The 16555-nt window shown below is 42.7% G+C and overlaps 1 protein-coding gene across 1 annotated transcript in view; it reads left to right on the top strand.

Annotated features, from left to right (window-relative positions):
* The window catches only part of FNDC7 (fibronectin type III domain containing 7), a 29684-nt gene extending 17045 nt beyond the window's left edge, over positions 1 to 12639 (top strand). Inside the window, exons 9-12 of the mRNA XM_046645115.1 lie at positions 1028 to 1282; positions 2897 to 3157; positions 8919 to 8948; positions 12608 to 12639. Of these exons, the coding sequence (XP_046501071.1) occupies positions 1028 to 1282; positions 2897 to 3157; positions 8919 to 8948; positions 12608 to 12639 (578 nt within the window). The remainder of the gene's footprint in view (positions 1 to 1027; positions 1283 to 2896; positions 3158 to 8918; positions 8949 to 12607) is intronic.
* Positions 12640 to 16555: the final 3916 nt, after the last annotated feature.

A 16555-nucleotide genomic window follows, 5' to 3' on the forward strand; every position in this document is an offset into this window, starting at 1 on the left:
TGGACACAGGTTCTATAAAAATATCATCAAAAGTCTCAAGACTCTAATATATTCATACACTGACATCAAAGGGGGAACACATTGACTCTGCAAAAACATTTATTTGAATTCATATTCCCCATGACACCATCTACCAAAACAACTAACAAGGGACCAAAGGAGCTGGTTTATTGTTTATTTCTTTGGCTCAGTCCTTTCAAATCTTTCTCTAAAAAATGCTTTCTGAGTTTCAGTTTCCTAACTGGCAAAAAGGGGATAATGGCTTCATCAAGTGGTTGCGAATATTAAGTTAAATGCTGCAAACACTTACCACAGTGCTGATGCAGGGTAAGAGCTTGATAAAAGAAAGCTGGTTGTGCTTCGTGGCATTGTGTGGGAATGAAATTTAGCAAATTCCTTAAAGCCTCTGGACATTATTTTCTCTTATATACAATGATAGATGGCACCTTTCACTATAAAAGTTGAAACATAAAAAGAAGCACAATGGAGACAACACTAAACACACAGGAAGATTCTAGATATCCTGTGTCCTATCTAATGGGTCCCTGAAAATTTGAGAATTGTCTGTGGTATTCTTAGCTGGCTAAGAATATTTCAAGATTTTCTATCAGTTATGTGCTATGAAATGGATGAAAAGGGCAAAATACATTTAATTGCAAATGCTATGAAATGTTATATTTCAAGAAGAGGTGAACGCAATTAGTGCTTTGAAATGTGCAACTGGAATTGTTAAAGTTGAGATTTCTTTCTTATTCTGAAAACAAATCGGGGGGAACCTCACCTACCCACAGCCCGTCCGTGCGCTGCATCCTGGGGGAAAGCACCCACTGTATACAGCTGATGTTAAATGATGCATCAGAGGAAATGAGATTTTACCTAACAAAAGGAAATTTTGATAAACAATTGAAGGTTTGAGAAATTTAGGATATTGAATGAAACACAGGCAAAATACAATTCTTGGTTGTTTTTCACAAATAACTCTCAATGGAAATAAATCCCCAACTCTTTCTCTTTTTCCTCATTTAAGTGCCATGCTGTCCAGCTGGTCTGACAGTAACGCAGGTCACCCAATCAGTAATCAATGTGAGCTGGACTCTCGGGACCGGGGCCCAAAGCTATGTGACAGTTCTGGACTCACGCACTGGACAATCTAAGTGTCTCACCCCTCAGAACCACTGCCTCCTGGGATGCATTGCCTGTGGCGTCAATTACACAGTGGCATTAAAAGCAATTAGTGCCACCGGGCTGACTACGGACTGTGCCTACCAAAGTTATTCCTCTAGTAAGTGAATTCTCAACTCAGCAATCCGGACTTTGACTATTATGAATCCAGACATAGTCCTTTCTTCTCCTTTAAAGAGATGCTGCGCCTCCGCCTAGCTCACATTATAAATTCAGGTTACTTTCTAAAATGCTTGGTTTTCCTCTAGACGTAGAACCTCAAAGCTTCGGAGGCTCCTGTTGGTAGTTGGTGAACTAACTCCGTTGGTAACAAAGTTCAGGTAGACTGTTTCTGAAGGGAAGACAGATTTTTGTAGGACACGGCTACCTGCAGCCCAGGATAACTCAGTCTGGCAGAGTTTTCATACAGCATTTAGATCATACATTCTATTTGGCTTAAATTTTTTTCTTCTCTCATTATTACACCAGTACTTCTCTCTTCTAAAGCACTCCGGCTCCTTCTAGGGTTTCTTATTTCAACCGGCTGAGAGAGCACTGTCTCCCGACAGTATTGTGCCTTGTTCTTCACAAAGACCGAACCGCCAGGGAATAGCAGGGGAAGGTAGAAGCGGGACAGGGTTAGCAAATAGGTTTCCTCTCGCATGATTCTAGTCCACCAAAGTGGCTGCTTGGAGCACTGTTTTGAAAAAAAATCTCTTGAGAATGCCTCCCAGGCTTAATAGGAAAGTGTACACTGATCATTAGTTGTACCTGCCCTGGGGCATGGCATGAGAGACTCGAAACAGAATTTCGCCATCCCAGAGGTGGCAGAGTCTTCAACTAGGAGTCTAAAGACGTGGCTTCTTATAAGCTGTGTGGCATTATCTTCCCTGATTCTGTTTCCTCACTGATAAGAGAAATACGAATGATGATAATGTGAAAGCGCTTATAATGTGCTACGCATACGTAAGCCGGCTTATGTCTTCTTTTGGCCCGTTATCTTTCATCAGGTTTGCTGCCTAAGCTCTCACCCTCATATCCAGTTCTGGGAATATGGCCCATTGCTGATCTTCACAGCTAAAAAAACCTTTTTTTAAAAAAATTAAATCAGATAAGCCTGATTATCTATAACTTAATTTTTATTGTTATACAATGACATCTTTATTTTAGTTACTGAGGAATCCACCATTTGGTGCCCTTCTAAGGTGTGGCCTGCTCAAGGAATTTAGAAAAGAAAAAAAAATACCTAGTCAGCTAGCATGGACGAAGTGTGGACCAGCAAAGCTTGGCCACCTGCCTGTTGTGTAAGTGACGACTCCCCAGGCATCATGCTAGACAGTTCAGCAAAGTAGGTCTTTTCAACGAAAGTTGAATGCAGTTAATTATATCTAAATTTAATCCTACTAAAATCGTATGAAACTAAGGCATTATGAAGGATCTTGTCCAGGATCCTATGCATTTGACTCATAAAGTTTGAGTCATATATAATATGTGTCTGCCAAGTGTGAACTTTTTGACTCATGTTGTTCTCTATTAAAAATTCATGCCCCTGCCCACACACATGGATTTCCAATCGTGTCGCCCACCACAGAAAGAGCTTGAGGACCTCCTCAGATGTTGCTCTTATCATGCATTATTTAGAATATGTTACTGATATTGTTTCCCACAGTAATAAAGGCCATGTTTATGTGATGGTGGAATGAGTGATTGGTGTGTGTTTGTTTTTATCCTTCAGGTGCCTGCTGCCCTTTGGGGGTGAAATTATATAGGCTGGGCCCTAATGGCATCCGGATCTACTGGCAAGCCTCCAGGGGCTCTGCCAATTACAGCACTGACCTCTATGGTTCCAAAGGCATTTTCACATGCGCCCCAAGCGCTGGCCTCAGTTTCTGTGATGTCACCGAGATACCCTGTGGGGATGTATATACCGTGATGGTCTCACCAGTTGCTGAGACAGGACTGAAGCTTACTTTCTGTCCAAAAAAAATATACTCAGGTAGAGCAAGTTATGACCCTTTATTTAAAACTAACCCTCAACCCAATCTGTGAAGGAAGGCTCAGTGCAATCACACTTAGTTGCTGTGTAGGAAGGTCCAAGAGGGTGTGAAATTTCTACATCCTGCAGGCAGATTCTGGCTCCCTGGGACCCCCAAGCTTCGTTGGAATTGGGATGCTTTATTGTTATTTGATTTGGAGACACTCATCTCTTCCCTGTCCCTCTCTTCTCCTTGAGAAAAAGGACAAGATGCTTTCTGTTTAAACAGTAAAGCAGATTTAAAATGAGTGTCTGCTTTGAGATTTGGGGTAGATTTTTAACATAGTCTCAGAGATAATGATAGACATCCAAGAATGCTGGAAATTAAGAGACTTGACTCTATTTGCACAGTCAGACTTATGACTGAGGAAGAGTCAGAGGATGAGAAAAAAACAAATTTATAAATCATAAGCTAGATTTGGAAATATGAGTGGGCAGACAGTCTGTGATCACAAAACATGACTGTCAGCAACTGCCATCTCACCAAAGCTGGCATAAAAACATTAGCAATTCTCTTACTCCGTATTCTAGGACCTTCTTCTACTTTGCCCAGGGCATACTCATATATTTTTCATATGTTTTTAGAATTTAAAAAAAAGAAAAGAGATGATGAAGCCTAAGACCTTTGCAGGTAAACACAGGAAGAGGAATAAATATTGGCTGAGAAACCTTTACTTATAACCAGAACCTAAAATTTCCAATTATGTATAGGTGACAAGAAAATTCAAGATGGCTCCTGGTGACAGAACCAGGCCAGTTCCTCTTGAGGGGGTGTTCTCACTGTCCTTGGCTGTCAGGCTCTGATTCCTTGTTTTTTCATTATCTTGTCCACAGAACAAGCTGGCCCAAAGCATGGCCCAATGGGAAGGGACAGGAATAGGTTCTTGGGGTGAGGATGAGCTCTTAGAAGGAAAAGCCGATAGATTAATAACAATACTTCATGATATTTGCATAATGTTTTACAATTTATCAAGTGTTTTCACGTTCAATATCTCACTGAGGGGCTGGCCTAGTGGTGTAGTGGTTAAGTTTGCACGCTCCCCTTCAGGGGCCCAGGGTTTGCTGGTTCAGATCCTGGGCACGGACCTAGCACTGCTCGTCAAGCCATGCTGAGGCAGCGTCCCACACAGAACTACAAGGACATACAACTAGGATATACAACTATGTACTAGGGCTTTGGGAGAAAAAAAAAAAAGAGGAATATTGGCAATAAATGTTAGCTCAGGGCCAATCTTCCTCACCAAAAAAAAAAAAAAAGCCACCAAAAACCTCATTGAATGCTCAAAATAACTCAGTGAGGTTGGTTCAACAGATTTGATTGTCTCCAAAATATAAACGAGAAAACTCAGGCTTAGAGGCTCCCAAATCTCTATCTATAACACTTCCTTCTTCTAACCTCTAGATCCACTTTCAAATTTGATCCCTCTACCTGGAGGTACCCCAGTTATTTCAATTCCTCGGGGTCAAAAGGAACTCCTGATCCTCTGCAGTTTCTGATATTCCTCCTATCATCCTTGTTTCAGGTACATGAGCTGAAAACCCTGGAGTCAGCTTCCCTCATCCTCACCTTCCATGTCTAAGTTGTCTCCGAGTCCTGTCCTGTTCACTTCATGGTGGTTTCTAAATCCAACTTCTTTTCTTCATTCCTGCAGCTGCAGCTATACCCTAGGCCCTCACCACCTCTCTCCTAGACTGCTGTACCAGTCTTGTCCTCTTGCCCTCGCGCCAGCCTCCATACTGTTACTAGAATTGACATTCCAGAACACTGATCTGATTGTGTTACTTCGATGCTTCAAAATCTTCAAAAGTGTTCCATTGCCCCATAAGATAAGATTCAGTCCTCTGAGTGTGGCATTCAAGATCTCTCACAATCTGTCCCCAGTGTGTCTTTCTATACCTGTGCTTTCCAATAGAAATTTAATGCAATCAATGTATGAAAAATTTAAATTTTCTAGTAGCCACATCAAAAAGGGAAAAAGGTATAGGTGGAGTTAATTTAAGAACATATTTTAGCTAACCCAATATATCCAAAATATTATAAATTCAACATAGTATCTATAAAATTTTTGCATTTTTTCCCCCGTACTAAATCTTCCAAAGCTGGTGTTGAGTTAATGCTCATAGGACGCCTGGGTCAGACTAGCCACATTTTGAGTGCTCAATAGCTGCATGTGCAAGTGGCTGCTATCTAGGACAGTACAATCCTAGGCTCATTCCTCAGCGTCCTTCCTGAAGGACTCTATTCGCTAGTCTAGTCACATGGAATCATTCACACGCACCGGCCCTTGCCGCACAAACACGCCATGTCACATCATGCTTCTCAGCTAATGTGATACTCTTCTCTTTGCCTGGAATTCCTCCCCGCCTCAACCAAAGGAACTCCATCAGCCCAGATTTCTCCTCCTCTGTGATGTCTTCTCCAATTCCCCATAGGCTGAGTTTTCTCTCTCCCTCCTTTATGACCCCACATCACTCTTATCTTTACCACACCATATTACTGTGAGTTGAATGTGTATTTCCCCTAATAAATGATAATCTCTTGAACTCCCAGTACTTAGCACAAAGCTGTTGCCCAGTATATTTTAAATTAAAAAAAAAAAGAGTGAATAAATGAGTTTATGTGTTTGCCTGTGATCATACAGCCAGTAAATAAGTGATACAAATCTTTTGTTCTTTCTCCTGCTCCATACCCACAATCCAACTCTTAGAGAGCCATTCCTCTGTTGGTTTGTTAGCCACAAGAAGTTCTTGTTAGTCGGAACTTGAATACCCTTTGGTGAGGTGCCGCCTCAAGCCTGCAGCCACTTCACTTTAGTAGGGTTTGGGGCTCTAGACTCCAGTTAACTTTGCTCTGTCTCCCTAGTAAAAACCATGCATTGGGGGAAGCTTTTTGTTTTTGTTTTTGAGGGTTTTTTTCAATATCAGTGATGCCTTACTCTGATAATTAGGACAATGTTGTAAATGATAATAATGACTAATATTTATTGAGCGCTATGTGCCAGGCACTACTCTAAAGGCTTTATGTGTATTTACTCAATTGATCCTATAGCAACCCTATGAGGTTGGCATTCTTATTCTTACTACTTTATAGATAAATTGAGGCACGGAAAAGTGACTTGCCCACGGTCACACTGCTAGTGGGTGTCTCTTCTTATCACCCAAGCTCCTTCTCATTCATTCTTTGGTTCACTTTCTTCTTCTTCTTTCTTTGTTTCGTTGTTTCTTTGTTTGAGTTAACATTGGTTTATAACATTATATAGGTTTCAGGTATACAACGTTATAATTCAGCTTCTACAGAAGTTGCACTACAGCATGCTCACCACCAGAAGTCTAGTTTCCATCTGTCACCATACAATTGACTCTCTTTACCCATTTCACCCTCCCCCCATCCTCCTTCCCTTCTGGTAACCATCAAGCTATTGTCTGTTTCCGTGAGTTTGTTTTTGTTTTGTTTTGTCTTTTATCTTCCATATACGAATGAAATGATACAATATTTGTCCTTCTCTGTCTGACTCATTTCACTTAACATAATATCCTCAAGGTCCATCCATCTTGTCGCAAATGGCAACATTCACCTTTTTTTATGGCTGAGCAGTATTCCATCATACATACATACATATATATATGTATATATACATATATATACACACACACCACATCTTCTTTTTCTATTCATCCATCAATGGGCACTTTTTCCAAGTCTTGGCTATTGTAAATAATGCTGCAATGAACATAGGAGTGTATATATCTTTTCAAATTAGCATTTTCATATTCTTGGATGTATACCCAGAAGTGGAATAGCTGGACCATATGGTAATTCTATTCTTAATTTTTTTTTTTTTTTAAGATTGGCACCTGATATAACAACTGTTGCCAATCTTTTTTTTTCCTGTTTTATCTCCCCAAATCCCCCTGGTACATAGTTGTATATCTTAGTTGTAAGTCCTTCTAGTTGTGGCATATGGGATGCCACCTCAACGTGGCCTGATGAGCGGTGCCATGTCCGTGCCCAGGACCCAAACCAGAGAAACCCTGGGCTGCTGCAGCAGAGTGCGCAAACTTAACCATTTGGCCATGGGGCCGGCCCCTCTATTCTTAATTTTTGAGGAATCTCCGTACTCTTTTCCATAATGGCTGCACCAATTTACATCCCCACCAACAGTGTACAGAGTTCCCTTTTCTTTTTTTGAAGAAACTTTTTTTTTTTTAAAGATTTTTATTTTTTTCCTTTTTCTCCCCAAAGCCCCCCAGTACCTAGTTGTATATTCTTCATTGTGGGTCCTTCTAGTTGTGGCATGTGGGACGCTGCCTCAGTGTGGTTTGATGAGCAGTGCCATGTCCACGCCCAGGATTCGAACCAACAAAACACTGGGCCACCTGCAGTGGAGCTCGCGACCTTAACCACTTAGCCACGGAGCCAGCCTCAAAAAACCTTTTTTTTTTTAAAGACTGGCACCTGAGCTAACATCTGCTGCCAATCTTCTTTTTTTCTTCTTCTTCTTCTTCTCCCCAAAGACCCCCAGTAGATAGTTGTATATTCTAGTTGCAGGTCCTTCTGGTTGTGCTGTGCGGGACGCGGCCTCAACATGGTCTGATGAGCAGTGCCATGTCCTCACCCAGGATGTGAACTGGCGAAACCCTGGGCCACCAAAGTGGAGCAAGCAAACTTAACCACTCAGCCACGGGGCTGGCTCCCAGGGTCCCCTTTTCGCCACATCCTTTGCAACACTTGTTCTTTCTTGTTTTCTTGATAGTAGCCATTCTAACGGTGTGAGGTGATATATCATTGTGGTTTTGATATGCACTTCTCTAATAATTAGTGATGCTGAACATCTTTTCATGGGCCTTTGGCCATCTTTATGTCTTCTTTGGAAAAACGTCTATTCAGATCCTCTGCCCATTTTTTAATTGGGTTGTTTGGGGTTTTTTTTTGGCTGAGATGTATGAGTTCTTTATATATTTTGGATTTAACCCCTCATTGGATATATGATTTGCAAATATCTTCTTCCATTTGGTGTAGGTTATCTTTTCATTTGTTGATGGTTTCCTTTGCTGTACAGAAGCTTTTCAGTTTGATGTAGTCCCATTTGTTGATTTTTTCTTTTGTTTCCATTGCCTGGATAGACATATCCAAGAAGATATTTCAAAGAGCATACTGCCTATGTTTTCTTCTAGGAGTCTTATAGTTTCAGATCTTACACTTAAATCTTTAATCTATTTTGAGTTAATTTTTGTGTGTGGTGTAAGATAGTAGTCTAGTTTCATTCTTTTGCATGTGGCTGTCCAGTTTTCCCAACACCAGTTACTGAAGAGACTTTCCTTTCCCCGTTGTATATTCTTGACTCCTTTGTGTAAATTAATTGTCTATTTATTAAGTTATATCCTCACCATCTTAAATACAGCAATACATATATTTTATTTATTTATTTATTTTTTGAAGATTGGCACCTGAGCTAACATCTGTTGCCAATCTTCTGTTTTTTCTTCTTCTTCTCCCCAAAGCCCTCCAGTACCTAGTTGTATATTCTAGTTGTAAGTCCTTCTGGTTGTGCTATGTGGGATGCTGACTCGACGTGACTTGATGAGCAGTGCCATGTCCGTACCCAGGATCCAAACCAGCAAAACCCTGGGCCACGGAAGCAGAGTGCACAAACTTAACCACTCAGCCACAGGGCCAGCCCCATGAGTATATTTTAAATGCTTGTGTTTTTATTTATTACAGTAACCTGCTCAGGAAGTAAACTTGGAATGGGTAAGTCATTTTTCTCATGGATATAATAGAAGGAAATTTTTGTTGCTGCTCTTTAGTGTAACTTAATAAACTCAGGATCAAACCCGACTTCAATTAGTCAGAAAGGCAAATGCTTCCTTGCTGTGACCCGAGGGGTTCTTGCTCCCCGCTCCCGTAACTCCTTCTCCCTTCTTACAATGCCTCCCCTCAGATTCCACCAGTTGAGATTCCTTTGCATTCTGAAGTCTTGTCAGTCTTCCAGGGTCCCACAGGAAAATGTAAATATGTTTTGGAGAGGCAGTCGCTTCCTCCCTCACTTCAGAGCATGGTCCCAGCCCTGCTGTACATCGAGTCTCCTTGAGAGCTTAAACGTAACTGATGCCTAGGCTCTATCCCCAGACAGGCTGATTTAATTGGTCTGGGGTAAAGTCTAGATTTTTAAAAGCTCCTTAGGTGATTCTAAAGTGTAGCCAAGGCTGAAGACTGTTGCTTTAGAGCAGTCCTTCTCAAACTTTATCCTGTATGCAAATCGCCTGGGGCCTTGTTAAAACCAGATTCTGATTTGGTCGGGGTGGGGAAGGTCTGAGACTTTGCACTTATTACAAAGTCCAGGTGATGCTGGTGACATTGCTGCTGCTGATCTGACCATACTTTTTTAGTAGCCAGGTATTGGAGGGAATCTGTTAACAGCCTGCAGAGAGCTAAGATGTCTGCTTCCAGTTTGCATGGGGGATATGCCCAGTGGAGGAAAAGGGGTGCTGAAAGGGGAATTGGGGTAAAGATAACCCTCACTGCCTCCTCAGGTGTGCTCAGGGCTGATCCCGTCTAGGCTATTCTCAGTGCCCCACGGAGGCTACTCATGGGCCGAGCTGCAGAGATGATCACACACAGCTGTGTGTGCTGACCCAGTAACCAGCCTGTGCTGCTTCCCGAGGAACCCTTGCCATACTCTTCTATGAGCCTGCTAGGTTTGGGGCCTTGGGAAAACTCCCAGGGAATATTATCAACCCTAAGCTACAGACAGGACACACACACACACACACACACACACAGCCGCCCAGTCAGATGTGGCTGACTTCTGTGTGAGTGGAAATGAAGCTTTCCTACCACTGGACAGCCTCCCAGTCTGGGCCAGCTCCCCATCTAAATGTTCTTCCCCTGGCAGGGATTGGGTCGGAGTCTCTTTCTCCACTGCCTGTTCTCTATTTCCTCTCCCAGCCCATTGCTTCTCTGAGCAGCACAGCAGGATACATGCTTTCCAACTCTTACCCCACCTGCAGGTCTGAAATAAGCACAATCCCTATTAATTTTTAAAGGGTTTCTGTTTCCAGTGGCAACAGGGAAACAGACACGGCTTATCAAAAACAAGCGGTGAAGAAACTTCTAAATTATAAAAAATTACTTTAAAAAACTCCCAAAGTGCTAATGACCATAAGCTTGGTCTTCAGTGAAATGTGTGCAGGCCAAGGTCTGCATTCTTGGAACCTATTCCCAGTATTGTGGCGCTTTTTATTCAGTGTTCCCCTCCATCATAGAGGGGTAGTGGAAGAGTCTTGGGGGCCCTAGGAGGAGAGGAGTGGTACCGGCCTTCCCTAAGGTTTTGTTAAAGAAAGAGTAGCTATACTTTAAAAAGATACTTGAAAACCATCACTCTTAGACCTTGCTACTGGTTGGCATCACCAGAAAGCCTGCCCAAAATGCACATTCTCAGGCCCACCAGATTGACTAAATCCTCAGGTGATTCACATGCATATTCCAATTTGAGAAACACTGCTTAGGGAGTAGTTCTCAAACTTCGGTGTGTATCAGAATCTCCTGGGGAGCTAACAGTGTTGAGGCCCAGGCCTGTTGATGTGGGATAGGGCCTGGGCCTCTGTATTTCTATCAGGTTCCTGGTGAATCTGATACTCTCAAAGTTTGAGGAGCACTGCTCTAAGTCACTACTCTCCCCTTCTTCTGTCCCTCTGGGCTCCCCTGATCATGGCTTCTCCCTTCTTTAGCAAGGTTAAGTTGTCAACATGAAACCTGACCCTCTCTTTAAGTAGATCCCTATAGAAATCCTGCAAGACCCTCAAAAATAAGAGTAAGCCAGGTAATTTGAGGACCTGTACATCATATGGAATTCTTTACATCTAGGGAGAAATTCTAAAGTGCTGTTTCCAATTTCAGCATTTCTCCTCCCTGTACACAGGACTAGTCAAATTATACCCCTGGCTGACATGGGGTCTCCAGATACACCAAAGGAAGCCTTGGGAATCTTGTTGGTTTAAGATTTTTGGTCTTCTTTGATTCTTGGATTATCCTAAAGCTTTTCAACAGCATGAATGAATTGTTTTGATTTGTTTTGTTTTGTTTGCTGAGGAAGATTAGCCCTGAGCTAACATCCATGCCAATCTTCCCCCACTTTATGTGTGGGTCACCACCACAGCATGGCTGACAAGTGGTGTAGGTCCTCATCCAAACCTGTGAACCTGGGCTGCTGAACTGGAGCACACCAAACTTAACCACTATGCCATGGGCTGGCCCCTGTCAATGGATTTTTAAGAGACAGATCTGGGTTCAAATCCCGATGCTATCACTTACCTTTAAGCAGGTTGTTCAACTCTCTCTAGGCCTCGGTTTCCTCATCTGAAAACTGGAATAATAACCTGATAAGATGTCATGAGGATTAAATGAGATGTAAATTGTTGGACACAGTGATGGACCATAGTAAGCACTTAAATTGTAGTTGTTATTAATTCGGGATCAGCTTGAGCCCATATCACACTCTATTATACTGTGTGCCAGTTATTAACATTTTAATGTGCTACTTCTAACTACTTCTATCTAAAGCTACTTGCATTTTAATCCCAGTCCTCATAATACCTTAACTCATTGGTTCTCAACATGTGGTCCCAGGGCCAACAGCATGAGCAACATCTGGGAATTTCTTAGAAATACAATTTATGGGGCTCTACCATAAACCTGATGAATCAGAAATTCTGGGGTTGAGGCCGAGCGATCTTTGTTTTAACAAGCCCTCCCAGTGATTCTGATGCACGCTAAAGTTTGAGAATCATGGCTCTAATTTAAGGAAGCTTACTTTGATGCTGGAAGTTTGGTGCAAGTTGGAAGGGTGAGGGAAAGCAATATTTGAGGTGAAGGGGCTTTAAGAGGAGGTAGCCTGGAGGGGTTTGTGCCCGACAGGACTCCATGGAGATATACATGGTCTTCCGCATCCAGCCTGCTTCAGTGTCACCTGCACATTCCGGGAAAGTTCCCCTCCGCCACATCCTCAGCAGTTGAACAGGCTTATGTTCTCTCTACACAACTCTCTGAACCAGTAAAATCCTGGAGCTCTCTGAGAACACATCAAGTTGGCCTAAAGGTGGCGAGGGAAGTTCTTTGTCCCGAGTCAGCAGTCTGAGCTCAAAGAGATTCTCTGGGAGGAAGGATTCATTTCCTGAAGCGGGAGAGAGCTCATACTGGTTAGTCATAACCTGCTAGTCTGTGTCTTCTTGTCCTCTGAACGGTTCAGATTGTCTTAATTTCCTGCTTACTTGCCGTGAAGTACTGCAAAAATAGCATTTCAGATTAAAATACTAACCTAAATCTCAGGGTCACTTGAGGGCTTTCAATTTAAGAAAATGTCTCCATACTTAACGTATCATGTGGCTTCTTCCCTTCCTTGCTCTTTTCAGTGATTTACAGAGGAAAGAGAAACGCAGAATGACATCGTGAGCCACAGAGAAAAACAGAGACTTGACCCAGTGAGTGATTTAAATTGAAATGGCATGATTTGAAGGCAAGGTTTTTTGTCTTTGTTTTTAAAAATTCTTTCCATATCTTTTGCAGAGTTGTCTCAATTGTTAGGGTGAGATAGAAGAGATCTATTAGAGTACAAAATGCCTCTAGGACAGGACAAGCTCTTTTGGCCTTTAGAAGAACAGCTCTGACTCCACCTCCTGAGGGCAAGGTCAAGTATGTCCTCACCTGCAGAAGAGTTCAAGATCTGCTGCCAAGAGGACTCAGTAGAGAAATGGATCCAGAAAGTCCTCTGGAAGGCTGCCAGAGTGAGCCAGCACTCTGGGAGAGTCCTGGACACGTGAAAGGAATCTGCTTAGCAGAAAGTCTTTCTGAGAATTTACATCCAGACATACACCAGACTTCAACATATCCACTTCATAAGTCTTTATCGACCCCAGCACTTGCCATGCAGCCTTCCAGCCATTCAAGGGCTGAAACATTCACTCCCAGAGAAATAAGGCCACCATGCAGAGACACTGCTCATCCCAAGACAAACCTCCACGGTTTGGATAGCAGCAACTTCCAGGGCAATGTGTAGTAGCCAACACCTTCATCTCAAGTTAGGAGGAAGCTGAACTGCTTGCACGGTTCACCAAGTCAAGCATCACGTGGTGTGACCTCCGTGTGAGTGTCTGGGAAAGCAGAGCTGCTGGCCTGTTGCTAGAAGGATTGCGGTCATGTTTTTGAGTGAGCAAAGACTTCAGATGGAGGGACAGAGCCTCAAACTGGCAGACTGACATATGTGCATCTTTTGTAGGGAGGACCATCAATCTTGTTGGCTGTATCCCTCAATCATACTGTAAATGCTTTTTTCATCTTTGGAGAGGAAAGGCAATTATATCTAATATAAGTCCCTTGTACCCAGAAAAATGTTTGTGCTTCGAATACCAGTAAACTTATTAAAAAATACTGTGAGCAGGATTTTTGTGATACACACACAACTAAAGTGTTTACTCCCCAGAAGCACAGCTGTGGAGCCAAGAATGTCTGTAGTTAGGAACGACCATAAAACCCTACCCAGAGGGAATTGGAACAAGGAGTTAGGCTTGAGGTAAGCTGGGTGGGAGGGCAAACTTCCCTTTCTACGTCTCCTTTCCCTTTCTGTGTAAGACTGAGGAGAGATACATAATGTGTCACTGATAAGAGATGCTCCCCGGAGCATCTGCACTTGAAAAAGAGACAAGCCAAAGACATAGATCTGGAAAAATGGAATTTGCTGCATCTGAGAACACACACAGAGTAGGGCTGAGTTTAGTTTGCTTTTGTTCCTAAACACCAGTGAATGAACAAGGGTTCGGCGAATTGCATCCACATCACTTGAGGAAGTCATTATGCAATACAGATTCCCAGGTACCACCCCTGGAGAGTCTAACTCAGTAGGTCTGGACTAGGCCTGGGAATCTATATTTTCAGCAAATTCACCAAGTGATTCTTACATATGGCCAGGTTTGGGAACCCTAAAAGGGTTGCCTTGGTGAGCTCTTCCTTGAAGCACAATTTCAGTGATGGGAGGCCGAGAAGTTTAAAAGATAAACTGAGGCATATTAAAAATGTTAAGAGTTTATTTGAGCAGAAATGGATTTGAATTCAATAGCACCAGACAGGAAGTGGTTATGAGCTCTCTTGGGGGAAAGACTTTGGTGGAGAAGAGGCAGAAGGAAAACAAAGATATTATTTGATTGGCTATAGCTTAAGCGGTTGCCTTTTTTGGAAAAGCCTAGTTGGCTGTTTGTGACTGGGTGTCCTTAGATTTTGATTTCTTAAGCTTGAGGCATTTAAAGGCTTAGGTTTTGGTTTACTTATATAGGCTGCTAAGGCATTAGAACCACCCTAGTCTATGGGCCTCCTTGTTTCATTAATTTAACAAAAGTTAGAGGGTTGTGGCACATGAGGGAAGATTGGTGAGAAGATCTGGAGGGTTTAGAGGGGGTCTATGCCCAGTGAGGGCAACCATGAACTGGGGCAGTGTTCTGGGCTGTGTTCCAGAGCCCATGTGAGACTGTGTGCTGAACCCATTTGCCAACAGGGTGTGCCCTCTGTGCAGGATTGTGTCGTGTCCATGGCTGACTGGAATGGCCAAAGAGCCAAGGACAAAGGCCAAATGGAAGGCCAGGATCCCTGGTCCTGGGATACTAGGGAGCTGAGACCAATACACCCATATCCTATAAATACCAGGACACAGAAAATGAAATGGCCATCTACTTAGCTAGGCATCTAAGGCTGGGCTGCTTTGGTCAGAATTCCACAGAAGACAATGTGGTCCATACTTGGTGAACATAAAACCAAAACATGGATGTAGCACATACTACGTGCTTCTAAGTGCTTTCCACATACTTATTTCATTCTCATAACAACCCTCTGAGCTAGGGTTATTCCTTTATACAGATTATTAGATTATTTCTTTGTATATATAAGGACAATGAGACCCAGAAAGGTCAAGTAACACATCCATGGTCACAAAACTAACCAGGTGAAACACAAATTCTCAGGAGCCAAGTAAGTACATAGCATTGATTGGTCCTGCTAATCTATGATAGTTTCATGGAAAATATTTCTCTGGATTATCATGATTAAGTCAACAATTATTAGAGAAGACCTGGGAACAGGACCAGGAGTGAGTGATCTGCCCTAACTTGAGAGCTTTTACGTTCAGCCGTCAGTTATTTTGGTTGTTTATCTGCTCTGTGAATTATGCAAAGCAGATTTTTCATCTCTGACCATTGTTGGTGGATTTTACCTTTCATTCTGCCATGTCATGTTCAGGAACTAAAATTCCTTGTTCAATTTGTTTAGGCAAACAAACTAGAGGAGACAAGAGAGAGAGCTCAGGGAGGTCATGTGAAACTAGGGGAGCAAGGGAGGGGAGGCACTATGGTACGATGGAAAGGCCAATGGTCTTGGAGCCATCTTGAGGTCTCATGTGATTTAACTTCCCTGAATCTCACTTTTCACATCTGTGAAATAGCAAAAAAGATTGTCATCTTGTTGGGCTGTTGTGAGGTTTGAAATATTGTATTCAACACATAAATGCAGTGAATGTTTGAAGTCACACTGTTGCTAAGAGGCAGAGCCAGGATTTGCAGGACGTGGGCCTGTGTCTACATGGGGTTAAAGCCCATGCTGGCTGCACTATGCCCCACTGCCACCTTGGAATCTGGCCTTCAGAGGCATGAGCCACAGCTGTAACCCATGTGACTCAAGTCAAACTTCCAACCCAGAAGGGCCTTTCTGTGTTGTTCCCTAGTACCTGGTCATTCTCCTTCAAGGTTAGGAGATGGAGGCACTTCACCCGCCCCACTCCTCTGTTTTGGTTTGACCCTCTGGGACAAGGAGCTCCATTTTAGAAGGGTGAGTCTGCATTGTCACGTCTGTTTATTATGGCTTGGGGCTCCACCCTGCTATACTAAGCAGAATCTGATTTAAAACTGCAAAGGGAGAGGGAAATAATGTGTGTATTTGTTTAAAATTCTGAGCAGCTGGGTCCATTTAAGTAGATTTAAAAGGGGCCCAGGGCTCCAGCTTCCATTACCGTATAAGCCTCGAATGGAAAAACCATTCACACCTTAGGCTGTGCTCTTTTGATTCTTCATTCTCCTTCTCTCTCCTGAAGGGCAAAAACTGCAAGGTATCTCGCAGACTGCCCTATTGCTTCCTGTGTAGCTCAAGGCTGATCCTGGTTCCCACTCCACCACTAGCCGTGCATCCTGGGCAAGTTATTTAACCTCACTAAGCCTCAGTTGCCTTGTCCGTAAGATTTGTTTTGAGGATCAATGAGATAATCCGCTTAGCATGGTGCCTGGCATATAGTAAGCACTCAGTAAATACGAGCCATTATTACTAGT

The sequence above is a fragment of the Equus quagga genome, chromosome 18, assembly GCF_021613505.1.
Source record: "Equus quagga isolate Etosha38 chromosome 18, UCLA_HA_Equagga_1.0, whole genome shotgun sequence".
NCBI lineage: Eukaryota > Metazoa > Chordata > Mammalia > Perissodactyla > Equidae > Equus > Equus quagga.